Source organism: Zootoca vivipara, chromosome 9 (assembly GCF_965207765.1).
Source record: "Zootoca vivipara chromosome 9, rZooViv2.hap1.1, whole genome shotgun sequence".
In the NCBI taxonomy this organism is placed as follows: Eukaryota; Metazoa; Chordata; class Lepidosauria; order Squamata; family Lacertidae; genus Zootoca; species Zootoca vivipara.
Window position 1 is genome coordinate 5,524,093 of NC_142592.1, and position 18,803 is coordinate 5,542,895.

Sequence of the window (18,803 nt, forward strand, 5' to 3'; positions counted from 1 at the left end):
CAATGAAATAATTATCAAGTCTTTCAAAACACTTACCTGTGAAAGCGGAGGTTCATGCAGATCTAGTTGCATTCGTTGAACTACATCTAAGAAATCTTCTGCATGAAAGCAAATTACATCTTTGGTTATACGAGGTTGTTGAGGCCTATAGAAAGTGGAGAAAGTGTTGCCATAAAGGTTAATATAATAAAACCAGCCAGCTGTTTGCTGCTCTTGTAAGCACAAAATAAAGCACTGAAAATATAGTTGTTTTTCAGTTTGCAGAAGTCCAATGAAAAGTAACAACAGCAACTGAAACTTATTTTTTATAAATAGTACTAACACAGCAACTTATCCTTTGTCTTCTCATGCTAATATAACAGGTGTTCAGATGTGTACTACTCTATTACAACTTCCTTGTAGAAAGCATAACCTTTTACAGGTGCCTAAAAGCAAAAGGCATACTAAACGTGAACCCAATTTTGATAAAAAAATATCCCAGCTCTCTACTTTGGTTATGTGAAAGCAGTCAAATCTAAGTTAAGCAATCTGAAGAGAAATCTTAAACTTCTCTACACACTATGTTACAATCCATCACTACTGGAAAGCAGTACACATGCCAGTTTGATCACTGATAGTATGAAATATCCAAGAAAAGTATTTATTTCAAAAAGAAGTAGACACTTAATTGGGACTCACTATGATTCACTGTTCAGATACACATTTTATCATGATCTATGAAGTACAGCTTCAGATTGGGCCTAAATTTAACCTCCCATATTTAATGCTGCACATACATTGGAAATCTAGGTTATTGGTGTGGCAAAAACTATTCAAAGTTATTCAAATATTTACATTTATTTTACAAGGGATCCCTGCTCAGAGTCTTTTTCCTCCCTCTAATGTTTTCAGATTCACCCGTGGTAATGTATCTGGTCTATTTTTACACCTATTAAATTCTGCTGCACATTCTGGCACTGTTATGACAATTGAAAGCAGTTCTCTCATAAAATTTGGGCCATGTTCACAATCTGTGAGTTATGATACAAGACTGGCCAAATATTGGTCATCACATCACATTTCAGGTACTCTTTGAGGTGTGTCACTCTTCCTAATGTGATATTTTGGACTATTAGTTGGGACCTATCTCAGCACTGTCAAATTCATGCAGGTATTTTTCAGATGTTTATCCTGAAAAAAAACCCTGGAAAATACATACCACTCTCCACAATGCACTGCCTTTAATACTCCCACAGCAGCTGTAGTCTGTCGTTCAAACCCTTGTCCTATGTGATCTGCATGGGCTCGTGTCCTGTCTTCAAAAAGCATTTCACGAGGTTCACTAATACGAGGTAGGTACTGCAGGTTTTTTATTTCATTGGTTGTTCTGTTAAAAGGATGGGGGAAAGAAAAATTAAGAATAATTGTCCAATCCCCCCTTCATATAAAATTGTTAGCAAGTTATTACGCAAGTGAAAAAGGAAAGCCCTCTAATATACAAGGTGCTGGTTTAGAATTTTTGTGCAGTGATTACTAACAAACAAACAAGCATTTCCAGACCTTTTTGTACATTTCTTGTACACAGTGCAATGTTCATTTGATATTATAATTGCATTCTACACACAAATTAGAAATGGAAATACTGCTTTTGTATGGGACTGAACTGGTCATGACCACCCTGATGGATTGTGTTTAACAAGAGGAGGACAAGGGGTGTGTAATCTTGTTCCCACGTCTAGTTCTCTGAGGCTTTTGATACCATTGACCATTGCATCCTCCTGGACTGGCTCTATGGGATGGGAATTGGGGGCAGTGTGCTACCTATGTGGCCAAGTTCAGACAGTAATAATAGAAGAGTGCTTTTCAGTCCCCGAGCAATTATGCTCTAGGCAGTACGAAACTACTGGGAGCAGTCATAAGGAAATTAGGGGAAGGTGCCATGAGTAGGATAACACTCAGTTCTAGTTCTCAATAACAATTGAATCAGGAGATACCATGGAGGACCTGGGCCAGAGCCTGGATGCAGTGGTCGGCTGGATGAGGGATAACAAGCTAAGCCTGAATCTCAGCAAGGCAGGGGCACTGAGGACGAGTGCTTTCCATGCCTGAGAAATTGGCCAATTGCATCACGTGTCCTGTAAAGACACAACTTTTTGCCTGCTCTTTCCCTGACCCATAAGTTCAGGGAATGTACCCATTGACTCTATGAATTCCTGCTTTTATAATTTCCCTACATTAAAACTATTAAGTGACTTAAAACTGTTTGAAATAAGAATAAATAAATCATAACAATCATTGATGATGAACTAGCTGCCACCCCAGCTCTCTGTGATCATTTACTTTCTCCCTCTATGGAACAAAGTGCTCTTTTTTGATCTCACAAGGGCCTAAGTACATCACTTCAGCCAGCTCTATCCAAGTCAGTCAGTAATTCTAGTACCAGAGCCAAGTATTACAAGTACACAGTACTAGTGTCTATTCAGAAAAGAAAATATAACATGTTTAGTCAAAAAGGCCTGAACTTAAAGAATTAATAAGCCATTTATTACAAGTGGCAAGACACAACATAACCAGAGACGGAAAAGACCTTTCCGGCACAACAATAGGCAATTAGTACAAAACAGTTTGGGAAACATCCCTCCTTAAGAAATAAACTACAAATAAACTACAGTTGACACATGGACAGATCAGGAAAGATGGCTTTATCCCAATATAGTTTAATTTCATAACATTTTCCAGAAAATGAATAATCCCCCCACCATCAGCATTTGGCTCAATCTGGTTTATCTAAATTTAAATGTAAACATAAATTATTATATTTACTTTGAAACCCCCAATTCATCAATATACAATCATTGGTGTATATGTGATGTTGACTGTTATCTGTTAACTCTGTTCTATCCTGTTTCCCCTTTGTTTTTCTTTAACCAATCAATGAACCAAGAGCTTATATACTGACCACTAAGGAATTTTTTTATTTTTTGTTTCAAATAAATCATATGTCATAGATATTACTGCAAACTTATTGTGCTATTTTTGTGATGTATAAATGATATGAGAAGACTCGGTCTATTTGTATAATTTATTATTCCTATGATCCTTGATTTTTAAAAACCAACAAGAAGTTATTCAAAAAGAAGAAAAAACATGGGCTTAAACCAACCTCCTCAAAAAGAACTTAAAAATGAATGTGGTTCGTTGATCCTTTAGAAATGAATGGCTACTTAAGAAATCTTTCTAAAGGCCAGAGTGTGTGGACAACGGCGACAAAAATTAGAAGATCTTAAACATATTCCTTAAAGAACATCTTCTCCCACTCACATAAGCCTACACAAATATTAAGGCCATCTTCTGAAGCCCTTCTTTGAGTCTAACTCTGGAGACAAGGGACTCAGCTTTACAACTGCAACTAAAGTGTGTTTTGAGTGCAATATACAATGTGACACTAGATGGTGATGGTGCGCCTTATGGAAAATTCAATGTGTGTGGTGTTGTTGTTTTTGTTTTAAAAAAGCATTTTCAGAATGTTTTTTATATGTGTGTAGATTCCACCAAGGTATTTTTTGCTTTGGCACAACCCAACTATTGCAATCTTTCGCCAAAGGAACTCTGAGCTTGATGTGGTTTTGTACCAGATAAAGGTATCATTATTTACTCAGGATATTTAGAGCTTTGGGGATTCTGAGATTTTTTAGCTTCAATTTTAAAAATTCTTTAGAAATTTTTAAAATTCTTTAAAAATACCTTATTAATGTTTTAACAGCTGTAAGCTGCTCAGGAAGTTTTAAACTCTATAGTATGAAATCAAAGCCAGATATTTCAACATACCTTTTCCTTTTGAAAGGTGACTTTGGCATGTCTGCCACAGGGATCATTTGTTCTCCTGGACGTACCCACATAATAGGGCCATCATCACTATCTTTACGACTCTCTAGTTTCAAACTAGAAAGTGTCCCCCATGGCAAAGTACACTAAGAAGAAACAGTTATTTAAAGGTTATTTAAAACACCACCAATTGAAACATTTTCATTAACTCACAACATGAAAACTCTGCATATCTTATTCTACTGCAAAACAGGGGCAATTTCATCAATGTAGAGCAGGCATCCCCAAACTGCAGCCCTCCAGATGTTTTGGCCTACAACTCCCATGATCCCTAGCTAATAGGACCAGTGGTCAGGGATGATGGGAATTGTAGTCCAAACATCTGGAGGGCCAAAGTTTGGGGATGCCCGATGTAGAGGATCACAATTTTACTTGTGCATTTATTTTCAATTCAAAATAATGTATACCTCAAAGAAAATTTTATATCTATATATAAATTGCATTGTAGCACACTGTATTCTTCAACCTAAGAATCTGAGTGCTTTCAGTGCTCCTTGAAAATTTCATCAGGACTGCAGCTTTCATAAGAAATTAATAGCCTCAGTTATGAAGAACTTGAATTGGCCTTCAAATATGAATGTAGAATACAAATGGAAAAATCAATACATTTAATTGTTGCCTTATACCTATTTGCCAGTTTTGGAAGTGACTTTCTAAAACAGTGATTCTTAACCTTTTTGGGATCATGGACCCTGAAAGCTATTGATTGCCTCCACAGAAAAATGCACATAAACACAAAATGTTGCATACTACTGTATTTATTTTCTTGCATTGCATTGTATTGTATTTTATTTTTGCATGCAAGAATCCCTGTACTAAAGAGTTGCAGATTTTGGATCTAATCTCTTCACCATATTGTAAGTGTGATTATGTTTATCATAATAAACAAAGTTTTAAGATTTAACAAAACTATGCAAAAGTTACTTCCCCGATTCCCTTTCCTTCTTACTTTTAAGAAAGGTGAATCTTCCAGCATATCTAGGAATTCTGGAAAATAGTCCCCCACTTCCTCATCCACTGCTCCAACCAAGCTGATTTGTCTCATTGGGCCAGCTCTGTATGTACCATGGGAATATGTTCTTTTTACCTAAAAGAAAGTCATATACAGTAAACAAGGGTCAGTTTTAGACATAGAATAAATTACAAAACAATTTGCATTTACACAAATATACAAGAAGTACAAATTAAAAAAAATTCATAGTACCGTAAAAGGAGATCTGAAATTATGACCAGGCTAAAAGGTGGCGAGTACAATGCTAGTTTAGCATTTCAACAGAAATAAAAAGATCATACTCAACATGAAATGCAAAAAACCCACAAATGGTAAAAAAATAATTAAACAATGCAAGTTAAACAAAAGATAGCAAATAAGAAAAGGTGGCTGCATTTAAAAAAAAATGTTTGTTTATATGTATTTTAATGACTTAGTTAATTAATATTTTAATATTTTGGTATTAAAATGTTGCAACTCAACTGAAAGAGATAATTAAAAATATCTGACTTTAATTTCTCTCTTCAGGAACAAACATAATAGAAGCAGAGGAGGAGAATATGCATTTCATGTTACCAGGCACAATTGTTTACAATAAAAGCAAGGGAATTACTATTTATGCTATAAAATACATTGCCTTGTTTGAATAGCTAACAAATATATTCTGCTGGGTAAAATATCAATAAATTTAATTACAAGGCTGGAGCAAGGGATTAAGAAAATGATGTTTACTGAACAGATTATTTACTAGCCAGTACGTTCACTTCTCCTGTACTGTCTAATGCAAACCCTAGGATCTTATACATTTGCCTTCCTATGCACTGATACAAAAATAATGGAGAAGGCAGCACTTTTCATTAAATGGTAATGTATTCAAAGTATCTAGGCAGCAGTGTCTGCTTTCTGTTCTTTTAAAATGAGTCCACATCTAATTTCTAGATGCCTAATTTTTTATAACCTTATGCCTATGATAATTTTAAATATGCATATATCTACCCCCCCACTCTCTTGGACATGCCCTCCCTACAACCATCTGTTCTCCTCTGACACAAATGCAGTGACTTCTTGACCAGCAATCAGCCTGTCTAAATGTCAGCAACGCAACAAAATGCTACTCTTAAATGTACTCTCAAACATGACTGTCAAGTAAACTTGTTTCCTCCACAGAAACTCCAACAGGCAGTTTTTTTTAATAATCCATCAGCTAAAACTGTTAAGAGTTTAGACATAGATGATTTAGACGATTTAGCTTGCCATTAAGAAATTTAAAGTTTCCTAGGACTTACTGTCTACATACAACTAGTTACGGCAACATACTGTAGTCAGATTTAAATTAAACATGCAGCACTGAAAGATAAGCACTCAGGCTGGAAAAAGGCACTTCCAGCTAATGTTTTGTAGCAAGATGTTTTAAAATTTTGTCAAAGGAATGGATAGCATAAAAATGAAGACTGAAAATGCCATCTTGCAGTGTTAGAAACTAATTGCCAAATGGCACCTTAAACCTAGGTTGTGGTTGTCAGGAGAGACTGTCTAGGCACCTCCCCCCCCCAATAGAACTTATTATATTGTATTTATTATTATTTTCATTCCATTTCTGTACCGCTTTATTTTCAAAAAAATCAAGGTGGTTTACAACACATTAAAACATAAAACAATCTAAAATAAAACAAATTCAAGGTTTAAGGAAATTAGTTCAGATCCTTCTTCCAAATACATTTTGCTTTCCCCATATTTATTTACCTACTTAATTTATATAGCTGCACCATAGCAGAAGTATTCTAGGAAATCAGTGTGGTAGTTGGTAGTTGCTGTGGGAATGAGCTCATACATGCTTTGATATGTGCCATGGAATAGATGTAAACTTTTTAATTAAGAAGACTATACAAGTTGTTGTTGTTGTTATTGTTTTAGGCCTGTCAGCATGCTTCCAAAACGGAAATTTATCTGCATCCAATTATAGTACAGTTCAAAAGGGGAAACTGCAAAGAGAACTCAAAAAAAAAGAAAACACAGCTATACCTAGTGAAGCACATGGAGCATTTGAATCATAGAAGAATGCTGCCCATTTTCTGGTACCAAGAAATTCAAATTAAACAATAAAATATTTGTCTGTCAAGGATTTTTGTGTGTGCAAACAGAAAGGGTTGGATCCCCAGATTCCCCACATATTCTGTGACATTTCACTAGTGCCAGATGGAAGGGATAAGTCTATTTTTACGATTCCTTCTTCCCTCTTCAACCCAAGAAAAATCTGCTTTGAAGAGTTGGGGTACTCTGGAGGAGCACAAGAGGTGGTGCAGGAACTATGCTCTCAGAACTTGGGTACAATTACGTTTTCTGGCCAAATCTTACTCTTAAAAGTATCATAATATAAGGGAAGACAAGCACTATCCTTGTCTCTGGAATTTTAGTACATCAAGAGCTTTTAATGTTGCTGAATGCAGGCATTTTGTCCAGTTATCTAAAGAGAACAGAATAGCCAGACATGGCTATGACTTAACTGTTCTATTTTTAATCATTATATGAGTCATGAATCTACTGTTTACCTTCAACGAGGAATAAACTGACTTGCTTTTTAAATAACTGCTCAACAGTGGTTCACTCTTATAATATTTACCCAATAAGAATCTCCTTGATCCTTTCACCAACTGTGAAGGAAAATATAATATCCATAAAGTAATAAGAATGAAGATGTCACAAATTGCAACATTTTTTTACCTTCATGTTGAGAGGCTATGCCATTCAGTTTTGCATTTCTGCCAAATAGTGCTCAAAGCAGCTTAATAAATTCCTGAACACATAGAACCATTGGAAAGCCCAAAATAAAATCAATAAAAGCTACAATTAAAACAATTTGACAGCCTGTAAATCAACAGATCAAGGACAACCGACAAACACAGTGAAGCAATTTACACACTATAATGAATTATGATTAAACTAAATCAACCATAACATTTACATAAGAATTGAGAAGAGGCTAGTATACATTCATACCCTTCTAAGGAATAATGTTTTTAGTTAATAACATTTACAGTATATCAGATCTAGGCCAAACCTGAAGGTGGCATGTATATATACTATAGGAACACGGTTTGGTCCCAAGTTTGATTCAAGAGCAACTGTGAGACTGACAAACAACATACAGTATAAAGGACCTCCTTATCAACAAGGGAATACTTACTTCATAAAAACAATTCAGTTATGGCCTATTCTGCCTATCAGGAAAGGTATAATTACAAATAGTCTGTTCAAGATAGATTAACAGATCATTTGCATATGACAATATCATAAAACTGATCTGTCAGTTTTGATCTGTGTTCTGTTTTATTATGTGTTTTGTTATATTACCCCGTTACTGGCTGCAACATTAATCCATCGTTTGATTTACGATATTTTCAAGAGAAATTGTACTTAAGCAATTCAAAGAGAATCTTCAACCAAAAACTTCCCTGAATATACAACACAAACAAGTTCTCTCTTTTCAGTGACCCCATTTGCCCATTATATAATTAAGCTATGGCCAGAAAAATCCATGGCATACTGTGAATGGGTGGTGTACTAGGGCATGCAAGCTGTAGAGCTGGGAAGAAACAAGCCACATCACTGATTTAGTATTATCCTAAACCTAGTACTTCTAACTTGTTTCTCCCAACCAAACCATTAGCAATAAGCCAATACCCAAAGACTGAAGAAACACAATCCATAGGCATTGGTTCTCGTGTAAAAGTAAGCCAGCACTGTGGTTGCTTTCTTCCTGGCTCAGCAAAGGAAGAAACAGGCCAGGAGCATTTTAGCAGCACATAGTAGCACACTGCTTGTTCACAGCAGGAGGAAGGGGTGGAGGTGGAGGAAGGGGAGTACAGTGGGGGTGGTCCACCCTGGGTGTCACCACTGAGGGTGACAAAATGCTGGACAGCACTAACCGTGGGGCCTGCAGTGCGCCCGAGGCCCGCGTCTCTCCTGGGAATGATGCGGTGGCTTGGGCACCCGCAGGCTCCACGCTGCCCCAAATGTTCTGCCCACTGCCTCCCCCTCAGCTGTAGGGCGGCTGAGTGGGTGGAGGCAGGCAAACTCTTCGGAGGCCTAGCTCGCCCCACCCCACGTCCGATCAGCTTGCTCCACCACTGGCCATGGGGCTTTCCCCCATCCCTCTCCATCGGTGGGGAAGCGTGTGACTGTGCCGCTGCCCCCTGAACCCACTCAGACTCAGGCATCACTCTTAAAGCCACCGCCGGGAGGCAGAGGCAAGTGAGAGGGAAAAGCGAGCTGTCCCGCCAGCACTTGGGAGCTGTGCGGAGCCACTTCTCTCTTCACTGACACGCACTCTGTATCTCTTAAGCACCTACACTCAGGTATTCATGGGTTTCTTTTCTTGAGTTATGGGCTGTGTTTTTGAAGCTGCGAATAAATTAACAGGGTGACTCTCCCCCCCCCTTTGTCCCCTTCCACCTTTCCACATCTCGCTGCTTAACTGTTTCCTGCCTCACTTTAAATCCTTTCTTCGTGGAAAGACACCTTTGGGAAGTGATTTTGCCCTTTTGGCTCCTTTCTCCTAGAATTATAGTATTGTAGAGTTGGAAGGGACCCTGTTGAGGATCATCTAGTCCAACCCTCTGCAATGCAGGAATATGCAGCTGTCCCATCCTTTTTACATTTGCTCAGCCCTCTTTTGCCCTCCTCCTGCTATGTAAATTTACATATCTCCTTCCCTCCCCCCCTCTCACACACACAGTTGCCTCAGATACTAGCCCTACTCAGAGTAGACGCACTGAAATGGATTAAAAATTCCAAACATTAATTTCAAAGTAGGATTTAGTTGGGCATCTTACCCAAAAAGATCTGCACAAACCAGTTTATCTGAGTGCATTATTCTCAGGGTGGATTTATAACTGCTTAATTGCCTTCCCAGGCCTTCCCACACCTGTGGTAAGCCCAATTGGGCTTTCCCGCGCCTGCAGCGAGCTGTGAAAAGGCCCAACAGGGCTCGCTGCAGGCATGGGGGGGGACCTATGACACCACCAAAATCCACTATACTTGAGCACTGTACCTATGGCTGTTCACAGAAGCAGCATGCAGGTATGAGAGATTACATCCTCCCTTATTGTTCCTGCTTTGCACTGTTCTTGGGTGCTTTTGCTAGGCAGGAATAGGTGCTTGAGCTCTGTGGCTGAAGCAAGAGAAACAAAGAACATGATGAGGCATTAAGTAAAGCAAAGAAGAGGTGGAGTCTGAGGTGACAGGAACTGAGTTCCTTCCCACCCCTTGGGAAAGGGGGTGGAGAGGGAAGGGACCGACAATCGGAGGGGAGGACTGTGGCAAATTGACAGGGCTCCCGCATGAGAAACAGCAAAAGGGCCCCAAACTCAGTGACCGCCCCGGGCAGCAAAAGCCTTAGCTATGACACTAAGTATCTTATTTTTTCCTTCTTTTCATAATTTCGATTTTTTTTGGGGGGGGGGTGACAAAAAAGTTTCCACACTGGGTACCACCTGACCTTGCTACACCACTGGTTCACATTAAACCAGTGTTTATTAACACTACATGCTAACCAGGTCTTTGTCTTCTCACAGCTGATGACTGGAAATGCACAGAACACTAACAGTTGAAGGAGTTGAGTAGCATTTCGTTTTCTGAAGTTCACAAAGCTCAATGCTGAAAAATCAGAAGCTATGGAGTTGTTATGACACCAATTCATATTAATGTTGGGGTATTATGGCATTTTCAGGGGTGGAGCAGGATATAAATAATGCATAACAAATTGACTTGCTTTAAATATGCATTAGATTGGACTGCCAGCCTCTCTGGATCCAAAGGGACCAATTCCTAAGGAATCTTTCGTAGGACTGCAGCCATAGCACATAAAACTGAAAATGCATCATTTTACCAAGTCCAGGTCATGCTACTCAATTGCATGCTAAGGAAAAGTTCAGAAAATATTCCTAAGATCTTGTAGAAAAATCAGTTTTTAAAAAATAAAAATGGATGTCCAATAAGTTTTTGAGGGTGCAGGAGTAAAAACTACCCACACCCAGAAGTATATCTGCTGTGTTTCTCCATTAGTCAGCTATGTTTCTTCTGAGATTGGGTCATTCTGCTCTCATTAAATTATTCCATCACACTCAATGCCACTGAAACAGAAGAACTCTACCATACCCCACCCACAGGCTGATTGGAAGGAACTACACCACAATCAACAAATTATGCAGCGATGCTGCAGGCAACCTTTTCGGTGAGTAGGTACCTCATACTCACACAAGTCTTTAATTATTCAATTTATCAAACATATTAGCCTGTCCAACTACAGAATTTGGGAATTATTATTGTACATATATACATAATGGAGAATACTTTCTGTACCTGCATTGCATACCGGGGGGGGATCTGACTGTATTTTCCTTAGTCAACTCAATCTTCTCCTGCCAACAGATTTCATTTATACAAAAGAAATCACAGTATGAAATAGTTTTTAGAAAGTGAAAAAAACCTCTTACCTGAGCATGAAAATTTGACATAGTCGTTGTCTCTATATCTTTCTTTCCCAAAATCTCCATTTTCACTGGCGAATTGGGAAAATTAAATGAAAAGTAGTCTAAAAAGTCAGGTAAGTAAGTAGCTGCCCCATGAACAATTCCCATTACATAGTAAGCTGCACAGTTTTCATTTTCACCAAAAACCAGACCCACAAATTCTTCTGCAAATCTCTCCATCTCCACAGGAGACAAGTGGGAGAGTTCATTACTGTAGGCATGGATAACTGAAGCACCTCCATTAGGCTGGTGCTCAATATGAATGAATTGTTTGAACTCCAACATGTCCAACCTTTTGAGTTTATTCTGAACCCGTGGCTCCTTTAACGAGACAAATGGAAACTCACTGTTCTCTGATATCTTGTACTCAGAGTCCTTCTTGGGATCCATATTTTTTCCATTGAAATCCTTAAGATGATTTTTGATTATGCCTTTGGCATCTTGATCCTCAGTGTCACAAAATAATCCCGAGCAGATGGTCTGAATAGATTTACTGTACATTTTTGGGCGCTTCCTCTTTTCACACTCTTTATGCTTCTTTTTCTTTTTCTTCTTTACTTTTTTAATCTGTAGATCTTCTGCATTGCTTTTTGGTTTCTCCTTTATACCTATTAAAAAAAGAAATATTTTCATTTTTGTATGTCTAAAAAGACATGCCAAGATGATGAAAAACTGATTTACATGCACAGTGAAGTGATATGCCAAGTGAGCTTACATATCACAAACAATATTTTATTTACTTATTATCCCATCTTTTCTTCAAGGAGCTTAAGGTGGTGTGCATCATTTTCGGCACCAGAAGGTTGGGGCAAGCTGGCATGCAGAGTATCTCAGAATGCAACTCTCATGTAAATGGGGAGTTGCCTATAGCAGTGGTCCTCAACCCCCAGGCCACGGACCGGCAGCGGTCCATGGATCAATTGGTACCGGGCCGCCTAAGGATCATTAAATACAATTAAATTAAAATTATTAAATCAAAACAATCTAAATAAAATATAAACAATAAACGTCCCCCCCTCAGTGGGCCGCAGTAAAATTATCAAACGTTGACTGGTCCGCGGCGATAAAAAGGTTGGGGAGCACTGGCCTATAGTACAATTTTCTAGGAAAGAAGGCAGCTGCTGTACAATATACATTTGTGTGTGCTTACCTTTCTGAAATAATTTCATCTCTCCATTCTCTTTCTTAATTTCAGACATTAACCTGTGTTTCTTCTTTTCTTTCTGCTTTTCCTTATCCCTTTCTGCAATTTTGTCTCTGATGATTTGATCTAAAAAGGAAACAATTCATATTTAACCAGAACTTTACAAAGAAAAATTACCACAATTATATTTTGTATATTAAGTAAATATTCTACAGAGTTCTAAGGCTAAATGGACTCTCAGATATTGAGAAGAGACACTTTATACATACAGTAAGTGTTTTGGGGCCTATGTAAAAAATTGAAGCCAGCAAGTATATTCTACATCTTCCATATGACCAAAACTCCTGAATTGAATCTGAGCCACAGTTATAACAGCCTAATAGATCAGATTTCAAAAAACAAAGAGAAGCCCAAGCCCCCAGAAAACAACTTAACATTTTAGGACATATGAGGTGATGAAACAGGAAGATTTCAGTTCTGCTAAATCAGGTGTGCTCCCATGCATTGTTATTTTGTATATTATATCCAACCCTTTATCCCAAAACTACTAGTGTAAATAAATAAAAACATCTTCAAAACAGTGTTTGAAATTAGCCAGACGGAAGCCGCATTTTGCAACTATCGGCCACTTGCAACCATGTGAATGCCTGAGTGCCAGGATGGCACTTGACATCGCCACCGTCTGGAGGTGCATGCCGGGGATCACTGGATCTTGACTGTTTTCACACAATAATACAGTGGTACCTCTACTTACAAATTTAATGCGTTCCAAACGAACATTTGTAAGTAGAAAAAATTTGTAAGTCAAATCCCATAGGAATGCATTGGGAGAAAAAATTCGTAAGTAGAAAAAAATCCTATCTAAACCGCATCCAAGATGGCAGACGGAGCTCCATTCGTAAGTAGAAACATTCGTAAGTAGAGTTATTCATAAGCAGAGGTACCACTGTACCACATTCTGTAGAATTCTCTCTTGTTATATTTTATCTGCACAATTGGAATGAATTTCAGGAACCAAAATGCTTTTTCTGTGCAGCCTGAGCAGAAGCAGTGAACAATGTCATAGTTAATTGTTGTAGCTTTTCTTCACCTACCCCACCCCACTGCTCTGCTCACAGTTGTGAATAATATTATTATGCTATGAACGGTCCATGTCACCATTAAGAAAAAGAGGTAGAAATAGATACGAGAACTGTCCTTGGATCAAGTGACTTTTTTTCTTTAAGTTCTCAAAGTTCTTAACTGACCTCAAGGTTGTCATCTGAACTAGCCAGATTAACTGATGAACACAGTCAGTCCCTCACTAGAGCCCTCTTGCCCAGAAATGGCAACTAGACATTCTGTTTTGGTGACTATAATGTTGGTTTAAGGAGCCATTTGATGCCTAACTTATGTATCTTGAGTTTCTAACACTGCTTCAAAACTATTCCAATACAAATGCTTTAATGATGATTTGTATGTTTTTATCTTACCCAATTACAGACATGGCCAAAATTGTGGAAACCTTTTGGAAGATACGTATTTCTGAAGTTTGATGGCTTATAACAAGTCATTTTTAGAATAATGGCATAAAATTATATATCACTAGAAAGAATATAATGCAACAAACTGGGTTTAATTATCTTTATTCTATCAAAAGTTATACACAAATAAAAGTTATACCTGGACACACAAAAAATTATAAAGGGTATTTTGTAACTTTTCGTCATTTCAGTTAGTACTGTAATTAGTTTAGAAACCTTTTGCCACAATTACAACCCTACAACACCATCCAATGGAGTGAACCAATGATTTTAGTTTGTCACGTTTTATAATGTGGAAACGAAGATTATATGATTGCTTCTATCAATTGTGCTTTATTTCTTGGTTGCTTCTGACTAGTTTCTTTAATCGACTCTACAGGTTTTCCATTGGAGTCAGCTCTGGGCTACTGTATCACATTCTAGACATGGGATGTGGGTGGCGCTGTGGTCTAAACCACTGAGCCTCTTGGACTTGCTGATTGGAAGGTCAGCAGTTCAAATGTGTGTGGTGGGGCGAGCTCCCGTTGCTCTGTCCCAGCTTCTGCCAACCTAGCAGTTTGAAAGTACACCAGTGCAAGTAGATAAATAGGTACCACTGTGGCAGGAAGGTAAATGGTGTTTCTGTGCACTGGCTTCCATCTTGGTGTTCTGTTGTGCCAGAAGCGGTTTAGTCATGCTGGCCACATGAGCTGGAAAGCTGTCTGTGGAAAAACACCGGCTCCCTCAGCCTCAAGCGAGATGAGCGCCGTACCCCAGTCACCTTTGACTGGACAGCAATCCAGGGGTCATTTACCTTTATCTTTTACCTATCACTTTCTGGGTAACCAGTTAACTCTTTTCACTCTGTCACTGATCAGGTTTGAGTTAAAGAAATCAAGTTCTTGTTATATAAGGTGGCTGTGCTTTCTTCTTCTGGTTATTTGGCTATAACTTTGGTTTTATTGTCAACCTGATCTTACAATGATTGGTGGGTATAATCTCTCCATAATGGAATTAACAAGGATCTAAGATACACCTCAATACTGGAAGCAAGGGATAAGAGAAAGAAAAGAGTGTTCTTTTGTGATTGTGGACATATGGAGTCAATAATTGTGCACTATAAAACTGTTCCCATCCTTTTTTCCTGCAGAAAATAGGCCAGCAATTCACTTCAACCACAAAAAGGGAGGGTAAAGGGGCAGGGGAAAAAACTAAGGGCTTGAGTCATGCATATAAAACTCCTAACTTGCTAGGGAAATAGGGACAGACCATCAATGAAAATGGCAGACTTTAATATTGCATAGAAGAAAAAGAAATACTCCAGAACAGGTGAAGGAAAGGGTTAAAAAGAGAGCCTTGCTTTAATGGTGGGAGGTGGTTTGGCCTCTGCCTACAGCAGCCAAAAGCTGAAAGTGAGTGAGGCAAAAACAAAGAAAAATAAAAGAATAGAATTCCCTCCACCGGAATAAATTAAAATCACATTAATTAGAACAAATGTTTAAAAAGGAACACAGTTCCCTTATCTGAAAGTGCTGTCAGGGCTTCCCAGTCCTTTGATGGCACCTGGCCCTTTCAGTACGCCCCACTCTGCACGAGCAGGCACCCACCGGGCAATAACTCCTGAGAAGAACACATTCAGACATTGCCTGGAGACTCCACCTGTGGAAGAAGGATAGGCACTCTCCATCAGCTGCCAAGAAGGAAGGGGAGACAGGGCGGATATAAAAAATCTTCAGAAGGAGAAAAGAAGGGGGGTGAAATCCAGTGGAAACACAGGCAACAGGTTAGACAATCAGGCTGCCCAAATAAGGCATCTCTTCAGATATTGGGTTAAAGTGGTCCTTGCTTCTTGTAAGAGGTCTTTTTCAGGCAGTTCTCTTAAGTCCCATCAGGTGTGATCTGAGAGCAGCGTTAGAAATTAGTCAGGCACCAGGTGCATTTTGCTACAGGCATGGGTCCAATTGTGACTACCGTATGTGGAGATTTCTGGGGGCCAAGTTGGCGACAACAGTTAAAAAAAACCCTTGCCTTAGTCCATAGATAATACCATTTCCATTGTGCTTGTTTCTCCCTCTTCCATACTGGAAACAAGTTAATTATTGTAAGATCAAACTACAATCAAACAATGTAGCTGAGATCATTGAAACATAGAATTGTAGCGTTGAAAGGGACCCCGAGGGTCATCTAGTCCAGAATAAACATTCTGTTGTGGTGACTGCAACCCGGGTTTAAAGTTGCATTTAGGCCCTCACTTGTATATCTGAGTTTCTAACACTGTCTGAGAGGTGATACCTTATCTAGCTCTCCTGCTCCCTTGGGAAATAGTAATGAAATACTGTAGTAGACTCTATTCCAGGCATCCCCAAACTTCGGCCCTCCAGATGTTTTGGGCTACAATTCCCATCTTCCCCAAACACTGGTCCTGTTAGCTAGGGATCATGGGAGTTGTAGGCCAAAACATCTGGAGGGCCGCAGTTTGGGGATGCCTGCTCTATTCTGTTTGGGAAGGAGCCTCCCATGGAACTGTGAGGCAGCTGTGGGAAGAACTTATGACCCCAGAGCTTGGAACTTACTGCCAAGGAGACTGGTTAGGAAAAATAAGACTCGGTAACAAAATGTTTTGTAAATGATTTTGTATATTTTGGAATAATAGAAAACCAATAAAATGGAATTAAAAAAGAAGACAACTTAGACATTATGAAGAAACCACAAGACTGAAGCAGTCCTGAGAAGAGGTAAAGGACTTGCTGATGGGAGCAATCTACGGGAAGCAAATAATGTGAAGAAATACTGCTGGAATGAAACGCTGCTGAAAGCTTTGGTCCATAGAAAGCATGGAGTATGCCCCCTTTGACATTCCTCTTCCACAGGAGCCACCTGTTCATTTTTACAAAAAGTTCTCATTTAAATCAATACTCAACTTTTGGAAAATTTCTAATGTAATACTTTACCGCTGTCTGAGTTCCCCTGTCAACCCACTGCCTATGGTATGTGAAGCTGCTGGGCTCAATGTTCAGCATAGCTGCCAAGTTTTCCCTTTTCTCACAAGGAAGCCTATTCAACATAAGGGAATTTCCCTTAAAAAAGGGATAACTTGGCAGCTATGATGTTCAGTCCTGCCAAACTGACCATATACAGTCTATTCAGTTACCCTGGAGTTGTCATGTGGAATCAAGAAAATAAATCTTAAAAGGAAAAAAAAACTTCAACTGAAGCAGCCAACATGTGAAGTGACCTTTCTTTTTACCAGATATTGCCTCTGACTCAACTTAACCCTTTTGGTTGCTTTTGGTGGTAATAAGATTAACTGGAGTGCAATCAAAAGTTCCTGATCATTCAATTAGATCCAATCCCTGTCAAAAGCAGTGGGAAGGTCAGAGTCAAAGGGACTATCTAATAAAAAGAAAAGCTGACAGAACAAGGCACCAGTTCCACATTCAAGATGCAATGGCAAAGGAATAATTGGGATTATACTATAACCTTAGAACACACTCCTCTTTGTTCCTTTGCAGCCACTGTTTTAGCTTTCCTGTGTCTGACATCAGGTGATGGGAGTGGGTGTTGTCAACAAAAGCCTTTACAGTATTCTGTTTAGACCTTGACTGAAGTCTGGTACTTGCAGATCTCTGGGTAACAGAGAACATGGTTTCTGGTGACAACTCAGCTCTCACTAATTAGGGTGAGATAATGGATTGAGTGCACCCGGGTTATCTAGCTATGGCTGGTAGCTAGCTGCAGGTCAGCATGGTTGGTAGCTAGCTGCAGGTCAGCATGGAGATCTGTTTAATTAACAGCAACTGTGCATCTGTGAGAATGCAGCAACTCAAATACTGGAAATTTCCAGCTAACTATGCTTCTGATCAGTTGGAAAGTTTTGGTTCATTTTCTATATGTCCCAGTTGTTCCTATGTGGAGAACGAAATAAGCTCCTGACAAACCCATTTAAACAAATGTATATACTGTACTGTACAAAGGGACGCGGGTGGCACTGTGGGTTAAACCACAGAGCATAGGGCTTGCCGATCAGAAGGTCGGCGGTTCGAATCCCCGCAATGGGATGAGCTCCCGTTGCTTGGTCCCTGCTCCTGCCCACCCAGCATTTCGAAAGCACGTCAAGTGCAAGTAGATAAATAGGTACCACTCCAGCAGGAAGGTAAACGGTGTTTCCATGCGCTGCTCTGGTTTGCCAGAAGCGGCTTAGTCATGCTGGCCACATGACCCAGAAGCTGTACGCTGGCTCCCTCGGCCAATAAAGCAATGTGAGTGTCACAACCCCAGAGTCGTTCGCGACTGGACCTAGTGGTCAGGGGTCCCTTTACCTTTACCTTTATATACTGTACATATACTGCAAGTTACTAGAAAATGTCTGTTATAATATACAAGTGACACAAAATAAACAGTAATTGACCAAGCATTTCAAAACCTACAAGTGAACAGAAGTTTTCCCCATCTGTTTTAAAATAATGTAGGATGCCAAAAGCACCAGCTGGTTTGCATCAGCTGAGAGAGGGCACCCCACTTCAGCATTAAAAGATTATGCAAGAAGCACATCAAGATCAAAGGCAGCTAATGCAACAATTTCCACACAATAAGGACTATCATCATAGAAAGAGGGCAAAGTTACTGCATCATTGCAGTAGAGACAGAGTTCTAATCACAGGTCATTGTACAAGGCACTATGAAAACAACTCTTACTCTACATACTCCAGGCAAAACTCTTTTAGCAAAGCATAAAAAAGCACAAAGAAAGAAAGAAACTAATCACTTTCAAA

The 18,803-nt window shown here is 39.1% G+C and overlaps 1 protein-coding gene across 2 annotated transcripts in view; it reads right to left on the reverse strand.

Annotated features, from left to right (window-relative positions):
• The window catches only part of RSBN1L (round spermatid basic protein 1 like), a 35,372-nt gene that overhangs the window by 1,173 nt on the left and 15,396 nt on the right, over positions 1-18,803 (reverse strand). The window contains exons 2-8 of one of the 2 annotated variants that reach the window (XM_035127425.3): positions 12,536-12,655; positions 11,733-11,993; positions 11,350-11,414; positions 4,814-4,951; positions 3,808-3,950; positions 1,199-1,366; positions 37-145 (exon numbers count right to left, since the gene is read on the reverse strand). In XM_035127425.3, the coding sequence (XP_034983316.3) occupies positions 37-145; positions 1,199-1,366; positions 3,808-3,950; positions 4,814-4,951; positions 11,350-11,414; positions 11,733-11,993; positions 12,536-12,655 (1,004 nt within the window). Of the gene's footprint in view, positions 1-36; positions 146-1,198; positions 1,367-3,807; positions 3,951-4,813; positions 4,952-11,349; positions 11,994-12,535; positions 12,656-18,803 lie in introns of both variants that reach the window. The other variant, XM_035127424.3, reaches the window with a different exon arrangement.